Source organism: Bos taurus, chromosome 6 (genome assembly GCF_002263795.3).
Source record: "Bos taurus isolate L1 Dominette 01449 registration number 42190680 breed Hereford chromosome 6, ARS-UCD2.0, whole genome shotgun sequence".
NCBI classification, from domain to species: Eukaryota; Metazoa; Chordata; class Mammalia; order Artiodactyla; family Bovidae; genus Bos; species Bos taurus.
Genome location: NC_037333.1, coordinates 59,324,104 through 59,350,821, shown reverse-complemented (window position 1 = coordinate 59,350,821; position 26,718 = coordinate 59,324,104). Strand labels below are relative to the sequence as shown.

The 26,718-nt window shown below is 41.2% G+C and overlaps 1 protein-coding gene across 1 annotated transcript; it reads right to left on the bottom strand.

Moving 5' to 3' along the window:
- Positions 1 to 13,054: 13,054 nt before the first annotated feature.
- CHRNA9 (cholinergic receptor nicotinic alpha 9 subunit) lies at positions 13,055 to 26,434 on the bottom strand. The gene is made up of 5 exons (NM_001192546.1): positions 26,371 to 26,434; positions 25,906 to 26,051; positions 24,843 to 24,997; positions 17,204 to 17,736; positions 13,055 to 13,596 (listed from the first exon to the last, which is right to left on the bottom strand). Exons 1-5 carry the CDS (start codon positions 26,432 to 26,434, stop codon positions 13,055 to 13,057), a joined length of 1,440 nt encoding a protein of 479 aa, NP_001179475.1.
- Between the last annotated feature and the right edge of the window lie 284 nt (positions 26,435 to 26,718).

Below are 26,718 nucleotides of genomic sequence, written 5' to 3'. Positions count from 1 at the left end.
GACTATATCTGCTAGACTTTATCAGGCACTTGACAAGAACAGCAGCACTGAGAGCAGTTGTTCCCATTTTACAACTCAGGATTTGAGAATCAAGAATTAAGGCTTCCCAGATGGCGCTAGTGGTAAAGAACCTGCCTGCCAATGCAGGAGACATAAGAGACATACGAGATCTGTGGTTCGGGAAAATTCCCTGAAGAAGGAAATGGCAACCCACTCCAGTATTCTTGCCTGGAGAATCCCAGGGACAGAGGAGCCTGGTGGGCTGCCGTCTATGGGGTCGCACAGAGTCCAACACGACTGAAGCAACTTAGCAGCAGCAGCAAGTTCACGGAAGCGGAAGTAAGCAACCTGAGTTCAAGACCAGCTTGCTGAATGCCAAAGCCCTTTTATACCCACTGCCTCACTGGGTGCACTAGACAGGGTAAAAATTGAGCACCTCTTCAAAGCAATGTTTAGTAAATATTTGTCTTTCATTTTAGTAGAGACAGGTGAAACAGATTTTCTATTAATAGAATTATACATATCTGGCACATGTATCTTTATGTTAAAGAAGGGAATGAATCCCCTGCATTGAATAGCACCTAGCATTTTAACCTCTGTGGCAGTGTCTTTCATTTTATATTATTTCTGTCACCCACGCTGCTCAGTCCTTTAGTCATATACAACTCTGTGACCCCATGGACTGTAGCCTGCCAGGTTCTCCTGTCCATGGAATTCTCCAGGAAGAATACTGGAGTGGGTTGCCCATGCCCTTCTCCAGGGAATCTTCCCAATCCAGAGACTGAACCCGCATCTCCTGTGTCTCCCGCATTGCGGGCAGATTCTTTACCACTTAGCCACCAGGAAGCTCTCTGTCACTGATAACTTGATAGTATTTGGCCATTCACAGTCACTAAGGATGACTTAATGAATGTAGTTTTGAAGTCTTATTCAATGTTTATGTTCAGTTCTTTTTTCTTTTCTGATTTTCATGTTGGTATAATATTTCCTTCATTTTTAAAGTTTTTTTTTTTTTTTTTAATTTATCAAGCCAGGTAAATTTTGAGAAAAATTAGTAAAGGGTTAAAGTTTCAGAATTTTAACTGGCTCTAGGAGCCAACTTTGTATTTCTATCAGCTGGTCTCAGAATTGGTAGGGTGTTTAGTTGGGCCACTTGCAACATGCAAGGACCCACATAAAAGTTTGTTTCCCATTCAAGACTGATGTCTACGTTGACAAGATAGGGACAAATTTTAATTTGTCCTTCTTACATAAAGAATGGTAGGCAGGTACCTGGATTAATTGGTGCCCTATTTTCTATTTTTTCCCCAGGGTTGTTATGGTCCACACTGTTGAGTACCAACCAAAATCTTCCTTGGCAACAGCACCCTGCCATTGTTCAGTATTGGGAGTGCAACAATGTGGTGAAGGAAAGTGGACCAACACCCCCCACCACCTCTGCCCAGCCCAGGGAAAAAAAATCTGATTGTTTTAAAACCAGTTATGCAAAGGTGTGGTGTAAGCTCTCCCAGTGATTGGCCTCGGGGTGTGCATGTAACCAAGTTCTGGCCAATGAGATGTAATACAAAGAACACTGCCGGGGCTTCTGGGAAAGATTTTGCTCCCTGATACAAGTAAGGAAAGCTATTATTCTTTTTGTTTCTCATTGCAAAAAATTTTATAATACTTGTTCCATTTGCAGAGCATTTTTAAGAACAGTGTAAGGTACTGCCTAATTCTCTAGTAAGCACTGAATCAGTGGTAAGACTGGTCTCCCTGAAGAAACAGAGAATCTTGAGTTCTGTAGCTTTGACCCTACAAGTGGGAGCAGGGACTGGAATGCCTGGAGTCCACTCCTAGGGACAAAGAACACCTGGATGGCGGTCAGCTCTCTGCCTAGCAGCTAGTCTCTGAACATTGGTCCAGTTATCTGATGTGAGAATCTCAATTGCTACACGTAATTCTACAGCTAAATTACATATGAAGGCTCAGGTAGGCTTAAATAACTTTTCCCAGTATCAACCATTAAGAATTCAACGTGACTGGTGCAGAACAAGACAAATCTCTATCTATAGGTAGGTTTTCTGGATTACAGGGACTCCTCTGGGCTACATTTAGGCCCTTGCAACTAAATTTAATTGCCACTACAGTTATTATTGAATTATCAAGAAAGTAAGTACCATAGCATCAACTTTGGCCTGGAATTTATTTTATCTCAGCCCAAGACTCTCAAGGGTGGGGGAGGAGGCCTGATTCAAATCTCCAAGATCTGGAAAGTTCACTGGCTTTGGGTTTATATGTCAACGTTCTAAACCTGGTACCTGCAACTGGAGTTACCAGTTGATAAATGACTAAAGTAATCAGGGTGCAATGACAGTCTGCAGGCCAGACACAGGGCAAAGAAGACTTTTCTTTGGTTTATAGCCAGAAAGGAGACCTCACAGCCAGAGTTTGTCAAAATGCTGTTGCCCTCAGACTCAAAGAAGAACCAGACTTTCATTGTCTCTATGAAGATGCTGAACTCTTTTGTAGTTTATGATTTTCTGAATTATTCTTGCCTGATGTTTCTCAACTTTTTACAAAGTTAACTCAGACCCCCTTCAGAATCTTTCTAAATTCCTTATATCCCTACCAGCCAAGACTTAGTTAGTTTTGTTTCCTATGGTTTGATGAATGAAAACAGTAACTGTGTGGAATTATCTTTTTTGAATCAAAGGCACGTCTCCATTCTGCAGTGTCCCCTGGAGACAGTGTGCCATCCCTGATTTGAGAATGTGTGTTCTAGTTTTAATCCTTGTACTTTCAATCTGTGGTGAGTCATTTACTTCTAAATATGAATAAGGTACACTCTGTGTAAAGAGAAATTTTATTATATTTGGATTTCTGTGACCTGGAAAGAAAATCTGTACAAAAGAAAAAGATCTTTAATAATCCCCATCCTTACTTTTCTCATATCTACTTATTTTAATTACTTCACCCTCTCTATTGGCATGAATTACTGGCTACAAATCAGCACACGTTTTGCTTTTACTACACTTTCCCTTAGATCACTAGAACTTTATTGCTTGTTCTATGACTATTTCTTTTAATATTAAGAACCCGTGACTTCAATTAAATTAAAACATTATTCTATCAAGTATTGACTACATGACTATTATAGGTTGAATTGTGTCCTCAAAAAAAGTGTTGAAGTCATAATCCCCATACCCATGAGTGTGACTTGACTTGGATGTAGGGTCTTTGCAGATGTCATTAAGTTAAGGTGGCTTTACCACTGAGCCACCTGGGAAACCCATATCAATTGTACCTCCAATTAAGAGAAAACCTGTGCCATTTACATGTAGCCCCCTAAATTTTCTTTTTTTCCCAGTTTTATTAGAGTATAGTTTAAAAATGAAAATTATATGTATTTAGGTAGTACAATGTGATTTTTTAAAAGTGTACCGGGTGATAATTTAATATACGCACACATTGTGAAATGATCACCACCTTCAAGTTAATTTGCAAGTGTTACATAGTTACTGTTTTCCTCACATGTGTGACTAGAACGCTTAAGAGGAAGATTTTAATCCTTCATTCTGTTAAGGTGGTGTGTCATGTTTATTGATTTGTATCCCGGGAATAAATCCCACCTGATCATAGTGCATGATCCTTTTAACACATGGCTGACTGGAGTTTGCCAGTATTTTGTTGAGGATTTTTGCATTCATGTTCATCAGGGATATTGGCCTATAACTTTATTGTCTTGTAGGGTCCTTACCTGGCTTTGGTTTGAAAGTAATGCTGGTCTCATAAAACGAGTTTGGAAGTGTTCCTTCCTCTTCAATTTTTGGGAAGAATTTGAAAAGAATTGGTATTAATTCTTCTTTAAATGTTAGGTAAAATTCAGCAGTGAGGTCATTTGTTCCAATGGGCTTTCTTAGTTGGAAGTATTTTGAATACCTGAAAATCAAATCCCCTTTACTTGTTATTGGTCATTTCAGATTATTTTTTCAGGATTCAGACTTGGTAGGTCGTATGTTTCTGGGATATTTTTCTATTTCTTCTAGACTATCTAATTTGTTGGGATATAATTGTTCATAGTGGGCTCATGATTCTTTGTATTTCTGTGGTATCAGTTGTAATGTCTTTTCCTTCATCTATCATTTTATTTATTTGAGTCCTTTGCCCTTTTTTCTTGATTAATGTAAAAATTAAAAGTCTGTCAATTTTGTTGATCTTTTCAAAAAGCCAATCCTGAGTTTTATTGAGTTTTATCAATAAAAACTATAGAGACAAGCTTTTCTTGTCTCTATTTCACTTATTTCTGCTCTAATCTTTGTTACTGCCTTCCTCCTGCTAACTTTGGGCTTAGTTTCTTCTTCTTTTTCTAGTTCCTTGAGGTATAAAGTCCCTGGCAGGACAGGGTCAGTCCCAGACCACAGCTGAGAGGAGCTGAATCAAGTCATAGGGCTGCTTTAGAATCGCAGTTGGATCAAGTGGTGGGCTTGCCTTTGGGGATGTGGAGAAGCGTGTCTCCCACTGGGTCCCTGGGTGGATAGGACTGCTCCTGACTGATGGCAGCTGAAAGGGGCTAGAACCAAGTCATAGGGCTGCTTCAGGATCATGGTGGGACTGAGGTCATCAGGCCTCAGGAGACACAGACAGGTGTGTCTCCTTGCAGGCCCCTGAGCAAACAGGAGTATTCCTGCCCATGGCTGAGAGGAGCTGCCACCCGGACACAGGCCGTTTCAGCATCTGTAGTCCAACTCAGGTAGGCAAGCCTACCTACAGGGACACAGATGGCCATATCTCTGGCCAAGGCCCTTGTCAGATGGTGCTGGTGTCAGGGCCAAGGCCACGTGGGGCTGTGGCTGAGGCCACAGGTTGTTTCCACATCTATAACGAGGACCACAGTTGGCGGATCTGCCACCTGGATACATGCCTGCCTTCTCAAATGCCTCTCCTCAGCCTCGGGCTCCACCAGGGTCTCACAGTCTCCTGTGTCCCACAGTGCTCCCACAAAGGCAATTTCGTCTGTGAAAAGCTGTCAAATTATTGTTGAGTGGGGATATGGGTGGGCGACATCCTATTTCACCATTTTCTTACAGAATTTATATGTCCTTCCAGATTTTCTTACAGAAGTTGTATGTTTTGATTTTGTTTTTACACTTAAGTCTTTAATCCATTTTGAGCTAATATTAAGATAAAGCCCCAATTTTTTTTTTAATGGATAGCCTTTCCCCACTGATTTGAACTACCCTCATTATCATATATTATAGTCACACACATGGATACCTTTCTGGATTCTCAGCTCATTTCTATTGATTTTGTTTGTTTGTTTTTTGTTTTTGTCTGTTCCTAGCTAAGAGTCTGACACGACTGAGCGACTTCACTTTCACTTTTCACTTTCATGCATTGGAGAAGGAAATGGCAACCCACTCCAGTGTTCTTGCCTGGAGAATCCCAGGGACGGGGGAGCCTAGTGGGCTGCCATCTATGGGGTCGCACAGAGTCAGACACAACTTAGCAGCAGCAGCAGCAGCCTAATCCCAATTTTATTTGCCTTCAATATCTTCTCAGGTCAGCATTCTCCAGTCTCCTTTTGCATATTTTTCTTGGCTATTGGTATTTAGTATTCATTCTTCCAGATAAACTTTAAGAATCAAGGTCTCAGGTAGGAGTACATGTCTAACTCACTCTAAATCACATGCCCAGGATAGGAAGTCAGTCTGCTTGTTTCTTTTCTAACCATCAAACACTAAAGGTCTTATTTTGATTGCTCCCAGAAGGTCTCAGACTCTCACAACTCTCTTGTAAGAGATAGTAAGGTGGTTACTTTCCAGGCCAAGAAGATAATTTATACTCCTGAGGTGAACAAAAGAACATCTATTACTAGAGCAGTGGAAAAGAAAAAAACACACATTTTTAATCTCTGCTGTATCACATTAAGGAAGTTGGACTTTATTCAACTTGTAGGTGTTTAGTTAGCCATTTGAAAGTTTTAGGTGCAAGAGTCACAAGATTAGTTTGGCAGCAGTGAAAAAGAGTGAATAGAAGGAAAATAAACAGGAGGCCCAATTAAAGTACTACTGCAACAGGCCAGGCAAAGATAACAAAGACCCGAAATAGGCAATTGCCAGGGGCATAGAGAGAGGAGGACAGATCTGAAGGCCATTTAGCAGGTAGAATCAGCAGGATGAGTGATTGGTTGGATGTTATCCAGAATGACTGCCTGATTTCTAGCCTAGATGGTAGAGTTAATGACGGTACAGATAAATGCCACAGAACAGAGGAGGAGGAGTAGACTTCGATGATAGTGTAGATAATGAGCTTATTTGGGGGCACATTGAGTTTGAAAGTCTGTGAGACATTCAAGTTGCAATACTTGGTTGACATGAAGAGTATATTGAATTTAGAGCTAAAGGGAGAGCAAGATGGACAAGCGATCTTGAGAATAATCAGCATATATGTGGTAGTAATAAACCATGAGGAGGAAAGCTGAGGATGGAACAGTGAAGGGCACCAACATTTACCAGAAGAGAGGGGATTGGAGCCAGCAAAGGTTTTTGAGAACAATCCACTTAAGAAGCAGAAAGTGGTAGCCCAGAAGACCAGAGAGAAGAGCTTCAAGAAGGAGGAAGTGGTCAGTTGTGCTGACAGCAGCATAGAGGTCTCAGAAGCATCCAGCAGATTTGATAATTCCCAAATGATGAACTTGGCCAAAGTAGTTTCAGTTGAGTGCAGTGAAAGAAAGTCAGTTTGTAATTGTAGAGTGAAGTCAAAGAGTGGGAGAATGCCCCAGATGTCTTCCCTTTGTTCAGGTCCATGCTCTACCCTTCACCACTCTGCCGTCTGTCCCAGATATATGCTAACATCAATAAGTTTCCATGACTGTGTTGAGTTTGGCCAATGGTGAGCCTTGGGAGGAGATTGAAGGGAAAGAGAGTGAGGAGGAGATAAGTCCACCTCCCTGGACTCCCTGCTGCTGCTGCTGCTGCTGCTAAGTTGCTTCAGTCGTGTCCAACTCTGTGCGACCCCATAGACGGCAGCCCACCAGGCTCCCCTGTCCCTGGGATTCTCCAGGCAAGAACATTGGAGTGGGTTGCCCATGGGGTCTGCTGCATTCACTCAACCAAAGTTCACAATGTTCTCCAGCTGGGTTCAGGTAACCACTTCTCCCGCCTCCTCTCGGGCCCCAGAGTGGAAATAGCTCTGCTTTGCTAGTCTTAGTGTTTCCTACCACCCTTTGTGTTTCTTTACATCCTGCCCACACCTTTGTAAATAGTCCTTTATTAAACCTTCCTTGAATTATCCAAATTTGAGAACGTCATTTGTGTCCTGGTGGAACCTTGAAAGATGCAAGAGGGCGGGGGACCTTGGCTGAGAAGAGTAGAGAGATAGATGTACACAAAGACAAGTGAGATTTTGTTGCAGAGTTTATTTTTTTAAGTTAGAGAACCTTGGGTATACTGACAAGCTCATGGAGTTTTAACAGCCAGGTCCAATTTCAAAGGTGTAATCTGATAGGACGGAAGAAGTAGGCAGAGAGCTCTTTGCTTGCCTCTGGAGTTGATGACAAGTGGCCCCACCAGTGTTGCTCAAAATATTCTGGAACCTGTGCTTCCAGTTTGACCAAGACAGTCCATTTGCCAGGTTTGCTCATGGTTGTGTTGGCAAGTATTGGTCAGAGCAATGAACTGATGGGAAAGTAGACACAAACGCTGAAAAAGGAGAAAGAACAAAGGTTAGGACCTCAGCAAACCCAGGCACCCCTCACTGCACCAAGAGTGTCAGACAGTAGAGCCGTTGGTGTTTCTGAACTTTGCCAGGCCCTGTGTGACCCAGCCTCGCTCACTTTGCTCACCTTGCAGTCTCCTCTTTTGCAGGTCGCTGATTCCATCTCTGCCCCGAAGGCTCCTTTCTCTTTCTCAGATAATAATAAGCTCTGTTCTGCCCTTGAGCTTGAATTCTGACCTTTCCACTGCCTGCAACCTGGCACTCTCCCCAAGTCTTATCCTGGTTAACTCCCTCTTAGGATCAGAGCTCATCTTCAAAGTCACTTCCTCAGCAGGATGACCACCCCAGTCCCTTTGGTCCCCACCCCTCACCCATTTTAGGGAATCCTCTAGACTCCTCTTTCAAAGCAGTAACCATATCTTAAATTTTATGGAGGTGGAGAATTATATTCAAAAAGTCAAGTAGGTTTTCTTACATGCCTTTTGCTTTTGTTTATTTTTACATCTATGTCTTGAATCATCTGGAATTTATTTTTGTTCATTGCATAGGATGGGGGCTCGTTAACAGTCTAAACATTTTGGCACTTTGTGGGAACTTTTTAAGTCTTCCTTTTACTCTCTCATTCTTTCAATAAGCGTTTAATGGCTAGTGACCTCATACCACACCCTTTATTGCCACAAAAAATAAAAAGAGAATATCCTTATCACAAAGGATACAAAGAGAATAATGACAGAGTTTCTGGGCTCTAGACCTGGAGAGGACCTCAGTGTGCTTGGAGAAGTAGATTTGTGAATGGAGCAATGACAGCACAGCAGGGAATTGCTTTAGTGATGCAGGGCAGTTATAAGCTTCTGGAACCCTGGCGAATCATGCATTTCTGTTCTTTTGAGTCTCTTACTGTTTGTAACATGTGTCTTACCCACCGAAATCATTTAATGAATACTTTAACAACTAACCTGAGTGAAGTTTTCACTTTTCTCCGAAGTTCTAAATGCATCTTCAGGTACTTCCTGAATTTCTCCACCAGGATGCCCCACAAGCATTTCCAACTCAAGACATCCTAAATAGAATTCTTTCCTCCAAAGCCTGGTCCTCCTTTACTCTTCACCTCAGTTGTTTGAGATGGAAAGCTCGGATCATTCTCAATGTCACCCTCTCCCCAAACCCACATCCAACAGGTCACCAAGTCCTGTCCAGTCTAGGTCATAAATGCTTCGTGATTCATTCTCTTATTCCCACCGTCTAGGGTTAAGCCTTCACTATCAATTCCCTGAAGTGGTTTTTAAAAAATTTCAGTAGATCTCTCTTTTCTCTACAATCTTCTGACTTCCACCCCAATCTCATTTCTGAAACACAAGTCTGACTCGATCACTCCATGATTGCAATTCTTGCATGTTCTCAGATGTTTTTAGGATAAATGCTACATTTTTGGACACATGGTTCAATAGGGCTGCTTCAATCTGGCTATAGACGTATCTATCTAAGACAAATGATATAAAATACAGAAAAAGTTATACACATAAAATTGCTCATTGGGTACTGTACTAGTCTTCTATTGCTGTTATAATAAATTACTGCAAACTTAGAATTTTGTGCCTTAAAACAACACAAAGGGAAGATGGTTAGATCCCTGGACTTTGTAACTTTGGATTTATTTTTGTGTAGATAAATAACCTCTATCTGCTTAAGTCACGGTCCATTGGGTTTTCTATTATTTATTGCCAAATGCAGTTGTAACTTATACAAGTACTTTTATAGTTAAATAAAAAAAAATCTGATTCTAAACTATATTTCCCCAAATCTTCCTAACCCCAACTCACTCCTTTCTCTGTTTAGCAAATGCCTATGCAATCTTCAAAACCCAGCTCAAATGGTACACCCCTACAAAGTCTTTCCCAAGTTTTCCCTCAAACAGATTAATCTTCGTTGTTCCATGGCATATTGTCCATGCTGCTATGACAGTACTTTTACACTACGTTGTATTTGTCTGCCTTCTTAACTATCCCCTCTACTGAACTATAAGCACTGTATGAGAAACCAAAGGGTTGAAATCACATTTTGTATTTGTTCGCTTCAAAGCTGACATAGCACTCAGTATACAGTAGGTACACAACAAATATTTTACAAATAAGTAAACACAAGATTAAGAAACAATGTATATGTTTACAATGGATTAAAGACAATCTCTTTAACAAGTGGTGCTGGGAAAACTGGTCAACCACTTGTAAAAGAATGAAACTAGAACACTTTCTAACACCATACACAAAAATAAACTCAAAATGGATTAAAGATCTCAACGTAAGACCAGAAACTATAAAACTCCTAGAGGAGAACATAGGCAAAACACTCTCCGACATACCTCACAGCAGGATCCTCTATGACCCACCTCCCAGAATATTGGAAATAAAAGCAAAAATAAACAAATGGGACCTAATTAAACTTAAAAGCTTCTGCACAACAAAGGAAATTATAAGCAAGGTGAAAAGATAGCCTTCAGAATGGGAGAAAATAATAGCAAATGAAGCAACTGACAAACAACTAATCTCAAAAATATACAAGCAACTCCTACAGCTCAATTCCAGAAAAATAAATGACCCAATCAAAAAATGGGCCAAAGAACTAAATAGACATTTCTCCAAAGAAGACATACAGATGGCTAACAAACACATGAAAAGATGCTCAACATCACTCATTATCAGAGAAATGCAAATCAAAACCACTATGAGGTACCATTTCACGCCAGTCAGAATGGCTGCGATCCAAAAATCTACAAGCAATAAATGCTGGAGAGGGTGTGGAGAAAAGGGAACCCTCTTACACTGTTGGTGGGAATGCAAACTAGTACAGCCACTATGGAGAACAGTGTGGAGATTTCTTAAAAACCTGGAAATAGAACTGCCTTATGATCCAGCAATCCCACTGCTGGGCACACACACTGAGGAAACCAGAAGGGAAAGAGACACGTGTACCCCAATGTTCATCGCAGCACTGTTTATAATAGCCAGGACATGGAAGCAACCTAGATGTCCATCAGCAGGTGAATGGATAAGAAAGCTATGGTACTTATACACAATGGAGTATTACTCAGCCATTAAAAAAGAATACATTTGAATCAGTTCTAATGAGGTGAATGAAACTGGAGCCTATTATACAGAGTGAAGTAAGCCAGAAAGAAAAACACCAATACAGTATACTAACGCATATATATGGAATTTAGAAAGATGATAACAATAACCCTGTATACGAGACAGCAAAAGAGATCCTGATGTATAGAACAGTCTTTTGGACTCTGCGGGAGAGGGAGAGGGTGGGATGATTTGGGAGAATGGCATTGAAACATGTATAATATCATATATGAAACGAGTCACCAGTCCAGGTTCGATGCATGATACTGGATGCTTGGGGCTGGTGCACTGGGACGACCCAGAAGGATGGTATGGGGAGGGAGGAGGGTTCAGGATGGGGAACACATGTATACCTGTGGCGGATTCATTTTGATATATGGCAAAACCAATACAATATTGTAAAGTTAAAAAATAAAATTAAAAAAATAAATATTGAAAATTAAAAAAAAAAAAAAACAGTATATGTTTAAACCAAACACCATCCTTCTTTTCTAGCTTAACCCTTGTCTTCTCTCCATGTTGACTCATTTATCTTTTATTGGTAAAAGAATAATTGAGGGGTTGGAAGTTAGGTCATGTGTATTAGCACTTGGATCATTTTAATCAAGATGCAAGTGAGGAAATTTGAAGACATATTTGACTCAAAGTAGGAAAAAACTGGAGAAGCACAGACAGTAATTTAGAGCAGAAATTCAGAATTAAGAACGAGAATCCCTCAAGGACTTCTCTGGTGCTCAGTGATTAAGACTTTGCCTTTTAATCCTGGGGATGTAGCTTTGATCCCTGGTGAGGGAGTTAAGATCCCACGTGCCTCACGGCCAGAAAACCAAATCATAAAACAGAAACAGTATTCTAACAAATTCAATAAAGACTTTAAAAATGATCCACATCAAAAAAATCTTAAAAAAAAAAAAATCTCTCAATCACTACCATCCTAAATCATGATCTGTCTCAGCCAAAAAGCAGTGTGGCTTTAGCAGACCTGGCCTAGACTCGCAGGGCCAAGGGTTTATCTCCCAGCTCTACTTACCACCTAGGTGGATGCGGAAGCAGGTCACTTACACCCACCTTCCTCAGAGACAGCTTCTTACTCTGAGAAAGGTGATTAGAAACACCTGTCCACCTAGCTCACAGAATTGTGGCAAAGATTAGCAAGGATCAGACCTGTGCATGAGATTTGGTACAACATCCACTCCAAATGTGAATCATTTAGCTTTATTAGAGGTAGGAGAAAATAAATGTTTGGTGAATAGCTGAATGAATGACAAAAACAGCCCAGTTTGCAGGTGATCTTACTTAAACCCAAGGCTAAATGTAGGAATGACTTCATCTTTAAGGTTCATATAAAACATAACCAACATATACGACATCATCAATACCAAGAAAGCTCTTTTCCCCCACTGAATTGCCAATCCTTAGACTTTCTTTATGTGGTGCAAAATGTTTTTATTCCATCATTTGAAATACAGCTTGAAATGCACCAGAGAAATGAGAAAGGTAACATGGAGACTTAAATTAACACTAAGGAATATATGACGATTTTCCTTTTTTTAAAAGCATGTTCTAGTAGGGGCTAGGAGAAGGCAATGGCACCCCACTCCAGTACTCTTGCCTGGAAAATCCCATGGACGGAGGAACCTGGTAGGCTGCAGTCCATGGGGTCGCTAGAGTCAGACCCGACTGAGTGACTTTACTTTCACTTTTCACTTTCATGCATTGGAGAAGGAAATGGCAACCCACTCCAGTGTTCTTGCCTGGAGAATCCCAGGGACGGCGGAGCCTGGTGGGCTGCTGTCTATGGGGTCACACAGAGTCGGACACGACTGAAGTGACTTAGCAACAGCAGCAGTACGGGGTAAGGGGGAACTCAATTTCTTTGGCTTTGCTTTAAATTTTAAACAGAATGCAGTATGCTTTGTTAACTGCACTGCTGAAGGAGAATAATTGTGTGATCTAGAAGCCACCTACCACTCTGGTAGGATATAGCAGTGTCCCTTCTCTATTTCCTCCATTGTCTTGCCCTTGAAATTTTGAACCTCCTGCTTAATTTAAACTGACTGCTATAATACTGATCTGAAGTTAAAAATAAAAAGTAAAGACAGCATAACCCCTAATTTATATATATTTGCGTATCTGTGTGTAAATATGGATATAGATATTTCTGATTTGGAAGAGCATTAGAGTAGATCACAGGGACTTATATTGATTTATTCCCACATATCAAATGCTCACTAATCTGCTCTTGCTATGATCAAAATAGTCATCACAAAGACCATAATGAAAAAAATCCACATGAAAAATCGGTCTATGACTTTTGCAACCTTTTTCCATTCACTCCCCTTGGAATTGGTGGCCTTGTGGTCTTTGAGGCACTTGGCGATGTATTCAATATTTCTCGTCAACACTCTGTACCGTGCACAGTAGCTGTCACCATCCTCCAGGTTCTCACCCGGGTACCTCAAGTCATTCTTTAAGAGTTTGTTCACTTCCTTCTTTCTGGAAGGGTCTTTATTTCTGGATGTTTTCAGATTGGGCTCTGGAAGTTTGTCATAAACCTTCGTAAGACGGTCTCGCTCCCTGTCTTGGTGGGGGCTCAGGCAGCTCTCACCCACGTCGTAGACAAACAAGATCCTGGACATGTATTTCAGGATGACCACCCGGGCCCAGGGTGGCACTGGCCGGGCCTCAGCCCCGCAGAAGTGGATATTCATCACCATAATGGTCAAGGCAGTGGAGGCTGTGATCAAGGCCATCGTGGCTATGTAGTATTTGCCTGGGAAAATAACAGCAACCAAGTTAGCTTAAAACTGTCTTCAAGGGACTTCGCTGGTGGTTCAGCAGTTAAGAATCCATCTAGCAATGCACAGGACGTGGTTTTTATCCCCGGTTGGGGAACTAAGATCCCACATTTAGCGAAGAAGCTAAGCTCATGAACTTCAATTAGAAAATCCATGTGCTGCAATGAAATATCCCACGTGCCACAGCTAAGACTCGAAGCAGCCAAATAAATAAATATATATTTAGGGGGGAAAACTGTCCTCATATTTGACTCACGAAGAAACAACTGGAAGTTGTACACATTAATAGTGACTAATATAGACTTTTGAATAAAACTGAGTTCAAATCTCAGCTCTGTCATTCAGTAGACTTGTGACCTACAGGGAGTTATATAATTCTGGTAAGCCTCAGCTTTCTTCTCTATAGAATGACTATAATATTCATATCTAACTCACAAGACTAAGGTGAAGCTTAATTGAAAAAAGACAGGAAAAGTTTTTAGCACTGTCCTCTTCCTTGAGTTAAAAGATTTGTAAGTTTTTGCTATCACTATGTGAAAAACTTCGACATTCAGCAAAACAAATAAACAATGAATGATCTTGGTCAGTTCCCAGAATTGTCATTAAACCTTGTTAATATGGAATCTCACTCTTACTGGCGAAGAAAGGGGATATTGTGTCTTTATTAGTCTTTAATATGTGATTGCAAAAAGCAAATAGTCATGAAAAAGGAAAATTAAGGAAGGAAACAATAAAGATAAGTTAACAAATTTTCGAAATACAGAACAAAGAACCTAGAAAATGAACAAAAACAAGTTATTTGAAAAGAGCTATACAACTGATAAACATTTGATAAGGCCATTCATGGAATAGTGGTAGGAGAGAGAAAAAGGATGCAATAGAAAAAATAAGAGGATAGAAATTTAGAAAACAATAAAATAACATTACAAGTAGCTATATGATAATACATTCAAAAACCTAGATGAAATTTCTATAAATACATGTGTTAGCTGCTCAGTCGTGACTGACTCTTCGTGACCCCAGGGACTGTAGCCCTCCAGGCTCTTTCGTTCATGGGATTTTCCAGGCAAGAATACTAGAGTGGGTTGCCATTTCCTTCTCTAGGAGATCTTCCCAAACCAGGGATCAAACCTGGGTCTCCCACATTGCAGGCAGACTCTTTATCATCTAGAAGATGTCAAATTTAGTCTAAGAAGAAAGAATGCTTGAATAGAAATAGGAATTAAATACCTCTACCCACCCATCTTCCAAAAAGCTCTAGAACCAAAAGGTTTTACAGGTGAGTTTCACTGAATTTTTAAGGAACAGATAACTCATATCTTAATGCAAGTTGTTTCAAAAATAGAAAAGAGGGAATACTGCCTAACTGGTTCATTTCATGAAATAAATTTAGCCTTGACTCTAAAAGAAACAAGAAAGGAAATTTTAAGGCCATTTCATTTATAGATACATTTGAGAAACTCCTATAAAAATTACTGGCTAACTAAATCTATGGTGTCTTTAATTGATAACTCATCATGATAAAGAAGGATTTAGTTCAACAACAGAAAACTGTAATTTACAACACTAATACAGGAAAAGAAAAAACACACATGATTGTCTTTACAGATGAAAACAATACATTTGGTAATATTCATCATCTGTTTATTATTTGTTAAAAGCTCTGAGTAAACTAAAAATAAAATATTTCTTAACATTGCAAAGGCTATGGGTCAAAAGCCTGGATCAAATGCTATACTTAATGCAGGAAATGTAAATACATTTCTTAAAACTGGAACTCTATTTCATAGGTGCTACAAATAACAAGTTGTGACTATTAAATACTCTCAAGAAAGATCTATGTGTACCCTTCCTAAAAAGATACATTTCATATTATCACAGGAAAAGCAATGCTTATAAAATTTATGAGTCATGTTCTGAGATACCTTGCTTCAGAAACTGAGCCAGCTTGCTGTTGACTTTAGCTGGTAAAGCAGAGAGCAGGATCTGCCTACTGATCCTGCCTCAAACAGGGTTATGATTGGATGTCATCACTGTCAATCATTTCTGCCTTAGGAGAAGTAATGAAAGAACCAACACACCGTTTCCTCTTTATTAGTGGTGATGAGAAAGGAGAGAACTTTCTGTGACTATTTCTCAAAAAGATGTGCATGAGTGCGAGTGCAAGTGCAAGTCTGTGTGTGTGTGTGTGTGGCTTGTGTGTGTGTGTGTGTGTGTGTGTGACTTGCCTGGAGAAACATGACAAGGAAGAAATCTCCAAACAGAGAAACCAACGTAATAACATCTGAATGTTATTCATATGGCTAATACTACATTCAGGAGAGAAAAGGCAGTATAATATCTCTTTTATATTGGTCACTAAGTCTCTTGGTGTTCTGAAATTTCCCCCTACTGATTGCTTTACAGAACTAAAAACGAGATCTAGCTTCTGATTCTTGAAAGCATCTATTACAACATGAGTCACTGAGGCAGAGGTGGTGGATCTGGGTGTTATCCTTGGTGGCAGGAAGTAGGTATTAAAGGTATTAGGAGGGATCTCACAACAAGAGAGGGAAGGAAAAGAAAGGCAGTGATGGCAGCCACAGTACCCTTGGAGGAACATTTCATTATTGCAGATGTTTGAGAATGTGATCTACTTTAGAATCACCTCAGATTCCCAAATCTTGTCCAAGACTGCTTTTTAAAAACCTCTTTTGCTGTGAGAACCTGTATTTTTTTCTTTTTCTTTCCTTTGGCTGAGCCTCATGGCAGGTGGAACTTTCCTGCCCTGGGATCAAACCTGCACCCCTGCAGTAGAAGCACAGAGTCTTAACTACTGGACCACCAGTTACCTGCATTTTTAAGTCTCTCACACCTATTATACCTAATAAAGGTTGAGAATTATTCTATCAAGGGTAGATGGCAGGCTTAAAAATCTAGCTCATCATTTCCATCGTGTTTACCATTTTTCCCAAGAAGAAACCCCTTGTGATGTGATAAGATACTAACAGTCACTGTTGGTTCAGTCCTCACCATATGCCAGGCTCTGTGCTAAGCAATGCACAGTGAGGTAGCAATTACACAAATTCTGAAGATGATGAAGTAGAGACTCAAAGAGCAAGTAAATTGCTTAAGGTTGATCAAGGAAGGAATGGTGAAGTCAGAGTTCAAATGCAGATTTCTTTAACTTCAAAATCAAGGCCTTAGCCTAAAAGCCAGTGGTTTTTTGACTTTAACAAAAAGCTCATCAGAATCACCCAGAAAGCTTGTGAAAACAGTTTGCAGGCTTTACCTCCACCCTAGTCAGCAGGTCTAGGGTGGGCCCTGACAATCTGTATATCCAAATTGAGGCTGATGCTGTGGGTCCAGGGACCATACTTCAAGGACCACTGCTCTAAACCACACAGCTCTCATTCCTCTTTTGGGTAAACCTGGAGACCTCGAGCCCAGCTTTGTCTTGAACAGCCACATTCAGAGATGCCAACTGAAGACACTAAATGAGCTTGTGTTGAGTTTGTAGTTGACTTAATTGCTATGAGTTTAAAGGCACAGATACAGCCACATTCACCAGAAAGCTGACTCAAAAGTATAAGAGGAACTCACCGATCAGAGGGACATTTTCTGAGGCTGGCATGATCTCTGCCACCATGAGCTGAAATACAGTCATGGCCAACAGTATGGTCACTCCCAGGGAGACCTTTTCCCCAGAGGCTGCTGGGAGATAGAAACTCAAGGGAGCCAGGAAAGATATGAGGACGCATGGGATGAGGAGGTTGACGATGTAGAAGGAGGATCTCCTCTTCAGAAGGAGAGTGAACGTCACATCCGGGTAAGGCTCAGAGCAGCAGCCGTAGGAGATGACGTTCTTCACAGCAGGCATGCCGTGCACCTCCCACTCCACGTCTTCAATGAAGTCGGAGAGGTCTCCACTGTCCAGGGCATTGAAGATATCCACCTGATTGCCATTGTAGGTCCAGGAGCCAAAGGTCAGGTTGCACTGCTGATTATCAAAGGGGAAGTAGGTGACGTCCACCACACAGGAGCTTTTGGTGATGGCTGGTGCATCCCAAGTGATCAGGCCGTCATACCGCAGGACCACATTGGTGTTCACGGGCTCAGAAGACTCATCGTCAGCCCTGGAGGTCAGAGGAGGAAAATGAGAGCTGCTTACCAGGACAACTCACCAAGTTCTTTAACCCAGACAGCTCACTGCCCTTTTCCCATCACTTCAGTGTCTTTGGCAATGGACCACCATTCTCGGTACACTGGCTTGCAAGTCCAAAATCAACTCTAATTTGCCCTTCTTCTCCACCTCCTGTAACTAGTCAGGGCCAAGTTCTCTTGGATTTTTCCTTTAAAGCACCTCTGCCAGACTTTCTTAGTGGTCCAGTGGTTAAGAATCCACCTGCCAATGCAGGGGACACGTGTTCAATCCCTGGACTGGGAAGATCCCACATACTGCGAGGCAACTAAGCCCATGCCCCACAACTACTGGGCCTGTGCACACAGAACTCGTGATCCACAGCAGAAGAAGCCACCGCAGTGAGAAGCCAGTGCACCCCAACGAAGAGTAGACCCCGCTCACCGCAAGAAGAGAGCCCACATGCAGCCCAGGGCAACCAAAATTAAACAAATAAGCATCTCTGCCTATTATCCCTTCCTCTCCATTCCCAATGCCATTCTCTTGGTCCAGGTATAATGATTCAAACACCCAGACAAAAAGTAAACGAGGCTAAAATCTGACAGAGAGGCTCTGCTTAAATGTTTTTGTTAACTTTGGGCACAAGAATATTAAAGTAGCTCTTTGTTGCTGTTGGAAGAATTTTACATGTTTATTGTAGAACATCTGAAAAACACAGAGGAAAAAATTATTCATCTATAATCTAAAAGATAATTTATTCTAGATATATCTTGTTTTTGCTTTATCAACATTTATGGCTGGCATTTTGGGGGTACAAAATTTCTATTTCGCTTTGGGGAATGACTTTCTCCACCACCATTGTAAGGCAGATGAAATGATCAAGGTACCCTAGGCTCCCCTGGCCAGGGGCTGGCTTGTGACCTGAGCTAGGTCCAACTGATTCACACTTCCTGGAGTTTAAATATTAAGCAGGGTGACCCAAAGACCAAAAAGAGTCAATCTGATGATGGATTCCTAGAAAAATCAATTACTTAAAATTTTTTTAAAAATTCAATAGCCCCTTGTCTTGAACTATGGAGTAGTCCTAGTCTGTTCTTTCCAAGGCCCTATCAATGATTTTTCTCCTTTAATTCAGTGAGCTGAGCATATCCTTCCTACAAATTCCTTTTTTGACAAAGTCAGTTTTCAATGCTTTCAGCCTTAACTGATACATTTCTGTTAATATTTAATGCATATTTTTCTGATTGTTCCTTACAATTTTTTCCCTATAAACTATATTATCGATAAATGTAATGTGATATGCTGGATTAGATCCTGAAACAGAAAATAGGACATTAGTGGAAAAGCTGGTGAAGTCCAAATAAAACCTGTAGTTTAATTGTGTGCTCAGTCGTTCTGACCTGCCCAACTCTTTGTGGCCTCATGGATTGTAATCCACCAGGCTCCTCTGCCCATGGAATTCTCCAGTCAAGAATACTGGAGTGGGTTGCCATTTCTTACAACAGGGGATCTTCCTGACCCAGAGATCAAACCTGCATCTCTTGTGTCTCCTGCATCAACAGGCAGATTCTTTACCAATAGCACCACTAATAGTATTATATCAGTTTTGGCATATGTATTATGGTTATGTAAGACATGACGTTAAGGAAAACTGTGTGAAAAGTATACAGGAACTCTGTACCATCTTTCCAACTTTTCTGTAAAATTATCTTGAAATAAAAAAGTTAGTTTACCAAAAACAAGACTGAGACAATTTTAAAATGTAGGTGTTCATCTGTCCATAATCTTCTGCAACATTATTTTCATGGTTAAATGATATTCAATTATACTCCTTTTTAGAGATGTGCCATAGTAATTTAACCAGCTCACTGATATTCTGCATTATGGTTGTTTCTATTTTTCACATTTACAAACAATGCAACAGTGAACATCCCCGTGGTCAAACTGTTGCATTTATCCACTGACTCTTTCCTTAGGTTAAATTGCTAGAAGATGATGTATTAGATCTAAGAACTGACATGTTTTACAAGTTTTTTCCTACTTATTAACCTTTAGGTACCACAATGCAATGGTCTGATTGTGTCCACTCTAATCAAAGCACTGCAGCTGAATTGTGGTGCTCACTTTTTAATGCAGGTCTAAAGAGGGGATCTTTAATGTGGGTCTTGTGAAGACAACAAAATGGCATTTTTGAAAATGCCAGAACCTACCCTTTGTAAAAATAAAAAGTATATATAATTAGCTATCCAAGAATTGAGAACTGGAGCATCACTCACCTATCCTACGTTGGTACAAGAGATCTGGGAGTCAGAGAGAATATATTTGGAGCTAGAACGATTCTATTAGTCATGGTCCTTGCAGGAAATGGATGGCACATTCAAATTAGGTAGCTTGAGGAGGATTTAATAAAAGGACTCTACTAAGATAAGTATAGGGCAACCACTTTAGGACTAGTAACAGCAGAGTTATTACCGTTCCTGAGCCTGAAGAAATGAAGGGAAGGTGCAATTACCAATACCTGGAGGGAAGAGTGGCAGAAGAGGGTCACCACGATAGGAGACATGCTGCTGCTGCTGCTGCTGCTGCTGCTAAATCACGTCAGTCGTGTCCGACTCTGTGCGACCCCATAGACAGCAGCCCACCAGGCTCCTCTGTCCCTGGGATTCTCCAGGCAAGAACACTGGAGTGGGATGCCATCTCCTTCTCCCATAGAAGACATGCCTTCTGTCAAAGGATACAGCCAGCCAAAGATAATAACTCTAGGAAGGGAGCAAGGGAATACATGCCCCAACCTTACTCTCTTTTCTTCCTCCAACTGCTCACAATGTTTCTCATTGGGCCAACCCAACCAAAAGCCAGAGGGTAAAGGAGCCCACTGTCTGAAAACATCACCCCAGCTACTCAGGAGGAGTTTGAAGACATTACTATTAATTGCTTCATGACCAGTACTTTGTTTTATTTCCCTGGTTTCTCTGATCACATCATTTTACAGCTCAGCACGTGCAATGGTTTCCTATGGCCCACCAGTGCTTCCAGATCTCCTTGAGCAGTTCTATAAGGGCTTAAAGGGGTTTTGATAGCTCTATCCCTGACCTTCTTTCCAGGCTTTAAACTGGCCTTTGCAATCTCTTTGTTGACCATCTCCGTGCGAATGTTCCTTTGGTCTTCCAAACTGAACAGGTCTCACAATAAATCCATACATTTTTCTCCAAACCTTTTCCTCTTCTCCCTCCTTTACTACTAATCTCATCTTTTTTTTTTCTTTTTAAAGAGTTTTATTGATTGGCATACAATAAACTGCATACATTTAAAGTGTAAAATTTGAACAAATTTGACATATGTATATCCAACCTCATCTGAAAGTTTTCCTACACTTTCTTTCATCTAAGCTATGTAAGCAGAACTTAAAGCTAAATTATAGACAAATCTTCTGATTTCAGCAGGGTACCTAATTTCTCATTAGGTCTAAAATCCAAGTGTTAAACCTGTTCGTTAAAATCCAACCATTAAAACTATCTCATAATAAACACACATCTGAAATTTCTGTAATCCACTCTTTACCTAGTTTAAAAATGTCAGGAATCCTTGCAGTCTCTTACACCAACCATTATATTGGCCACAGACCTATACTAAACAACCCCACCAGAACTTCGAGCCTCAATTTATTTATTCATTTACTGAACTGCTAATAGCCAATATCTGCTTGAATCATTATATTGTTATAGAGCTCACTACCTCTTAGGAAAACTCATTATTCAAATTATTAGTTTTTCTTTTAATTGAATTAAAATGCAATTTTTAAAACCCTTTAACTTCTACTTGTTGTTTTGGGTTTTGTCCTCTGGAGGAATTTCCTCTTTTCCCTCCACCTTATTTTCTCTCTGATTGCCTATGATAGCCATCAAGTCTTCCTAAGGACCTCTCTCTTTCTAACTAAGCATCAATCAATTCGACTGCTCCTCACACGAAATAGCTTCCAGGCACACCACCATCCTGCTCACTCAGTCCCCAGATAATCTACCCCATGGACTCAGGCACCAATGGTGAATCTAGATGTTCAGCATCTTCCTGCCCAAACTATGTTTATCACACACGACTGCATCACCTGTCCTACACCCCTCTTTATTCTCCCTACCACCACTCAGGAAGCCCATTCCGGGGTCTACAAGGTTTGGTACTGGTTTCTGAGAAGTACTGATATTATATCTGAGATCAGAAGATTCTACAGGTCCAGGGATTCAGCTAGAAGGACCAGGGTCAGGGCAATAGCTATCACTGGAGATCCTCCTTTGCCTGATACTCTAACTCTCTTCCATTCTCATTTCAGCTGCTCAAAGGGATGCAAATGACATCCAATCACAGCTACATTTAGGGTTTCCTCTAAATATTGATAGTAAAACTCTGATGTTACTGAGAAGGAGAATACACAGGAGAAAAGAGGATTCAAAACAGAACTGTAAGAGCAGAGCAAAGAAGACTAAAGAGTTAACCCAGACGAACAGAAAAGAATTGATGAACCATTATAGTGGGAAAGGTCTGTGTGGGGACCAGAACTCACACATCTCAAGGAGGCCAGTGATCTGGGCAGGGAGGGGAAGGATGGAGAATGGGGACAAAATTTACCAAAGCCACCACAGGTTTGTGTGAGCTCATTAGTGATTAACTGGCTTCTCTGATAAAGGAGGTCTGGGGCAGGCTTAACTTAGGTCACCATGCCAGCTCACAAAGAAGACTTTCAATAAGAGCTGGTCACTGCTTCAGTCAATCAAAGCAAGAGGAAAAGGAGAACCAGCATTCTGTTTTTTTCAGGGAGAATTCTGAACTTACAGAATGCTTTAAGTGTTCTATGTAAAGTATATCCTCTGATTCTTCTCCAGGAGGAGGTGATGGACATCCTGGCCCATTCTCTTGCCTTCTACATGTGTGTATTTGTGTGTGTGCTGGGGAGGAGAGGCGGGGGCAGGGTGTGAACCATGGTAATAAAGCACCAGTACTTGGAGAAGGAAATGGCAACCCACTCCCATATTCTTGCCTGGAGAATCCCATGGACAGAGGAACCTGGTGGGCTACAGCCCATGGGGTCGCAAAGAGTCAGGCATGACTGAAAGAGACTTAGCACTTGGATGTTACCTTGCTTAGGAAGGCATACAGAAGATACCTCTGGCCACTCAGAGTGGGGAATAGTCAGCAGGATCAGAGGTATGATTCACAAGGTTGTGACCCTTGGACAAGCTGAGTAGGGACTGAAACTAAAATCCAGGCTGCAACCAAGCAGTGTGGCATCCTGAAGGGAAACTCACGCCCAACAGATGGCTGAGTCCCCAGGAGAGTCCCCCTGTCCAAGTTGCTCCTCATTCATCTCTCTCTGCTCAAAGAGGAATTTTCCTAACTCTGAGAGACTTGAGTTCCAGAATAAAAAGAGAGAGAGCCCCTTTGACAACAGGTGGAGCAGCTGAGCCTGAGTTGTGACAGAGTGATCTGGTTCATTCTCAAAGTGTGGTCCATGGGCCAGCAGCACTACCGTCTGGAGCTCAGAGAAATGCAGAACGACCAACTCTACCCCAGACCTACTGAATGAGAATCTGTATTTTAGCAGGCTCCTCAGGTGATTCATGCCCACTTTACAATTTTAGAAACTGAAGCCTTACCTGCCCACTCACTAAGACCCCTTGCTCTCAGACCAGGAAAAGGCCAACTGGTGATCTTATGGTCCAGTTCATCTTTCACTCTATACAAAGTCCAAAATCCATGGGCCAGCTTTTAGCTGGTCCATTCTGATTAAATCTTAATGTACTCAGTAGCTCAGTTGTGCCTAACAGTTTGTGACCCCATGGACTGTAGCCCGCCAGGCTCTTCTGTCCGTGGAATTTTCCAGGCAAGAATACTGGAGGGGGTTGCCATTTTCTACTCTAGGGGAACTTCCTAAGCCAGGAATTGAACCCCTGTCTCTTGCATCTCCTGCACTGGCAGGCAGATTTACCACTGCACCACCTGGAAAGCCCCTTAATCTTAACAGTAACATGTATTTTCCATACATGATCATTGACAAGGAAGCACCACTGTCATGGGCTGAATTGCATCTGCAAAAATTTCATGTGTTGAATCCTACCCCGGCACTTCAGAATGTGACCTTATTTGGAACAGTCATTGCAGCTGTAATTAGTAGTTAAATGTATTTAAAAGAAGAGGTCATATTCTGTGGGATTATGAGTAATTTTTACTTCTGTCTTAGTGCCTTAATTTAGACAACTTTATCTTTTTTAAACAGTAAGTCTGTAATTTTTTTGTGTTAAGAAAAGCACAATAAAATTATCTTTAATTTTTTAAAAAAGACGAGGTCATATTGGTGTAGGGTGAGCATCTAATTCAACATGACTGGTGTCTTCAATGCAAGGGGAAATATGGACACAGGGAACAGGATGCCATGTGAAGAAGAAGGCAGAGATTGGGGTGATGCTTGTACAAGTCAAGAGAGCAAAGATTGCCAGCAACCACCCAAGAATCTAGGGCAGAGACAGGGAACAGATTTTCCTCACCGCCTCAGAAGGAACTAACTTTGCCAATACCTTTATCTTATACTTCTAGCCTCCAGAACTGTGAGACAACAGTTCCTGTGGTTTAAGCCACCCAGCTTGTAGTACTTTGCTACAGTAGCCCTAGAAAACTAACAGGACTTCCAATACAGTTTCTCACCTGAAAGGGAGAATGTAGCTCTAAGATTTTTATGACCATTATTATTTTATTATCTGAGGTTTTCTAACTATCAGTTCAGGATCTAGGAACATGAATTGACTTAACTTCATGCATGTTTCAAACTTTCCTCTTCCATTATGTTTGGTGGTTGGTGGTGGTTTACTTGCTAAAATCATGTCGGACTCTTTGTGACCCCAGGGACTGTAGCCTGCCAGGCTCCTCGGTCCATGGGATCTTCCAGGCAAGAATACTGGAGTGGATTGCCATTTCCTTCTCCAGGGGATTTTCCCTACCCAGGGATTAAACCTGGGTCTCCTGCATTACCAACTGAGCCAGCAGGGAGGCCACATTATGTTTACGTTCTGCCTAATCAAGTTCATTCCTGAGAAGCTACTGACTTGCACTTACTTGTTATATAGGACAATATCCGGTCTCCACACCAGGTCGCTGGGGATCCTGATGGAGTCCAGTCCATCATATTGGTCTCGATCCCATGTGAGATACGCATCATGCCAGATTTGGCGGATCCACAAATAGGCAGTCAGAATTTGGTTTCTCTCATCCTGCACAATTAACCCAGATATAACTGTCCAGTAGACACCTCAACCAAACACATTTTGTCTGTAAAACAGCTGTCTTCAAAACAGGAATTCCAAGAGCACTAATCTATTTCCAATAAGTAAGCGAGAGTTTTTTCAAATCAATCCCCTTGATTGTCTGCCAAGGTTATATTTTCCCTGCTTGATTAGTGTTTGGAACATCAAGTGGACAAATATTTAAATCATCATGCATGGGTCAACTGCTCAAATTTCTCTGAAAATTGATCAACTGATGAATTATTTTTTTATGAAAAAGTCAGCAAACATCAACAATGTACAGAAGAAAAGATTTTGAAGTTTCATAACTTTGTGTAACTAAACACATATGAGCATCAATGTATGTCATCTTAAAACATCTTTTAAAAATTAGGATAAAATTCATATTGCATGAAACTCACCACTTTAACTATTTAAAGTGTGCAATTCAGCGGTTTCCAGTTTATTCACAATGTCATGCAACCATCCCCATTCTCTGCTTCCAGAACATTTTGTCATTCCCAAAGAGAAATCATATGACAATCAAGCAGTAAATCACTATTTCCTCATCATTCTCACAGCTCCTGGCAACCTAACTCCTCTTTCTGTCTTTATGGTCTTGCTGACTTTACACATTTCATAGAAATGGAACATGTAATGCGTAACCAACTTTCTTGAGATGTTCTAAGACTGTTAATGTTCATGGAAAGACTCAGGTAATTTAGTGCAATTAATTTTGTAGAAAGTGTTCCTCCTCTGGAATTCCCTTCTCCCTCCAGCTTGCACACAGAGCTGTCTGTTCTCATTTTCTGTCAAATTCAGGTAAGACATTCCCTTTAGAAAGCACTGTTAGTTTCATTCGAACCATTCAGAAGAGTCAACACTATGTTACTCACCATATCCTTAATCTGAGAAAGTGTAATCTGGAGTGTGACGTTCAGGACTTTATCTGTATCCTCTACTGGACGAAGAGCATTAGAGTAGTCTTCAAAAAGGTCATTGAACAACTTCTGAGCATATTTTCCATCTGCTGGTTCTACAGCTGCTCAAAAAGCGGGATCTGGATCAAGCTTCAGTGTTATGAGTGTTTCAAGGCAAAGAGCAACAGACCAAGGACTAGCATTGGTTCTATCATCCCTGCCTACCATCCTAGCTATCTACCTACCTACCATCAGCTGGGGACAAGCTCTGGGTCAAGTGGAGTTATTTCTCTGGCAGGCCCTACAGGATCAGCATGAGACTGTAAGAAGCTGAAATACTTCCTCACAGTTAGAGCGTCTGTTCTTTTCCTGGCCCACCCAACATTCCACCAAAGAAGTGATCCCTGGGCTAAGAGAGTTGCACACCCAACAGCCTCTTACCTCTCAGTCTGGAGGCAGCAAAGTAAATCCAGCAAAAGGAGATGCAGGAATGGGGCCAGTTCATCTTTTTCCCTAAGTGTCTATAAGTCCCCAGCTAGGCACTGCAGTCTTCCACTTCTCCAGCAGTGGGAAGGGTCTGGGCACACAGCTGCCGCTCTGTTTCTGTCTCTGCACAGCAGATGGGGAGCTCAGGCTTGCCAGACACAAAGCAAGCTTGCCAGGTCCCCTCCCCATCAGTAATCTGAGACTAGCAGCTCCAGCAGGTAAGATGCCAGGAGCCCCAGGTGGGTTAGGTCAGGCAGTGCTGCCCTGGGGGAGCTGCCCCAGTTGAGAATCCCCAGCTACCTT

What these genes read in the sequence shown, in the direction of transcription:
- CHRNA9 (NM_001192546.1), bottom strand. Translation starts at nt 26,434, where the DNA reads ATGAACTGGCCCCATTCCTGCATCTCCTTTTGCTGGATTTACTTTGCT. An exon ending in TGCTGCCTCCAGACTGAGAG is followed by an intron (nt 26,052 to 26,370) that starts GTAAGAGGCTGT and finishes CTTTTTGAGCAG; the next exon opens with CTGTAGAACCAGCAGATGGA. An exon ending in GATATTGTCCTATATAACAA is followed by an intron (nt 17,737 to 24,842) that starts GTAAGTGCAAGT and finishes TCTGACCTCCAG; the next exon opens with GGCTGACGATGAGTCTTCTG.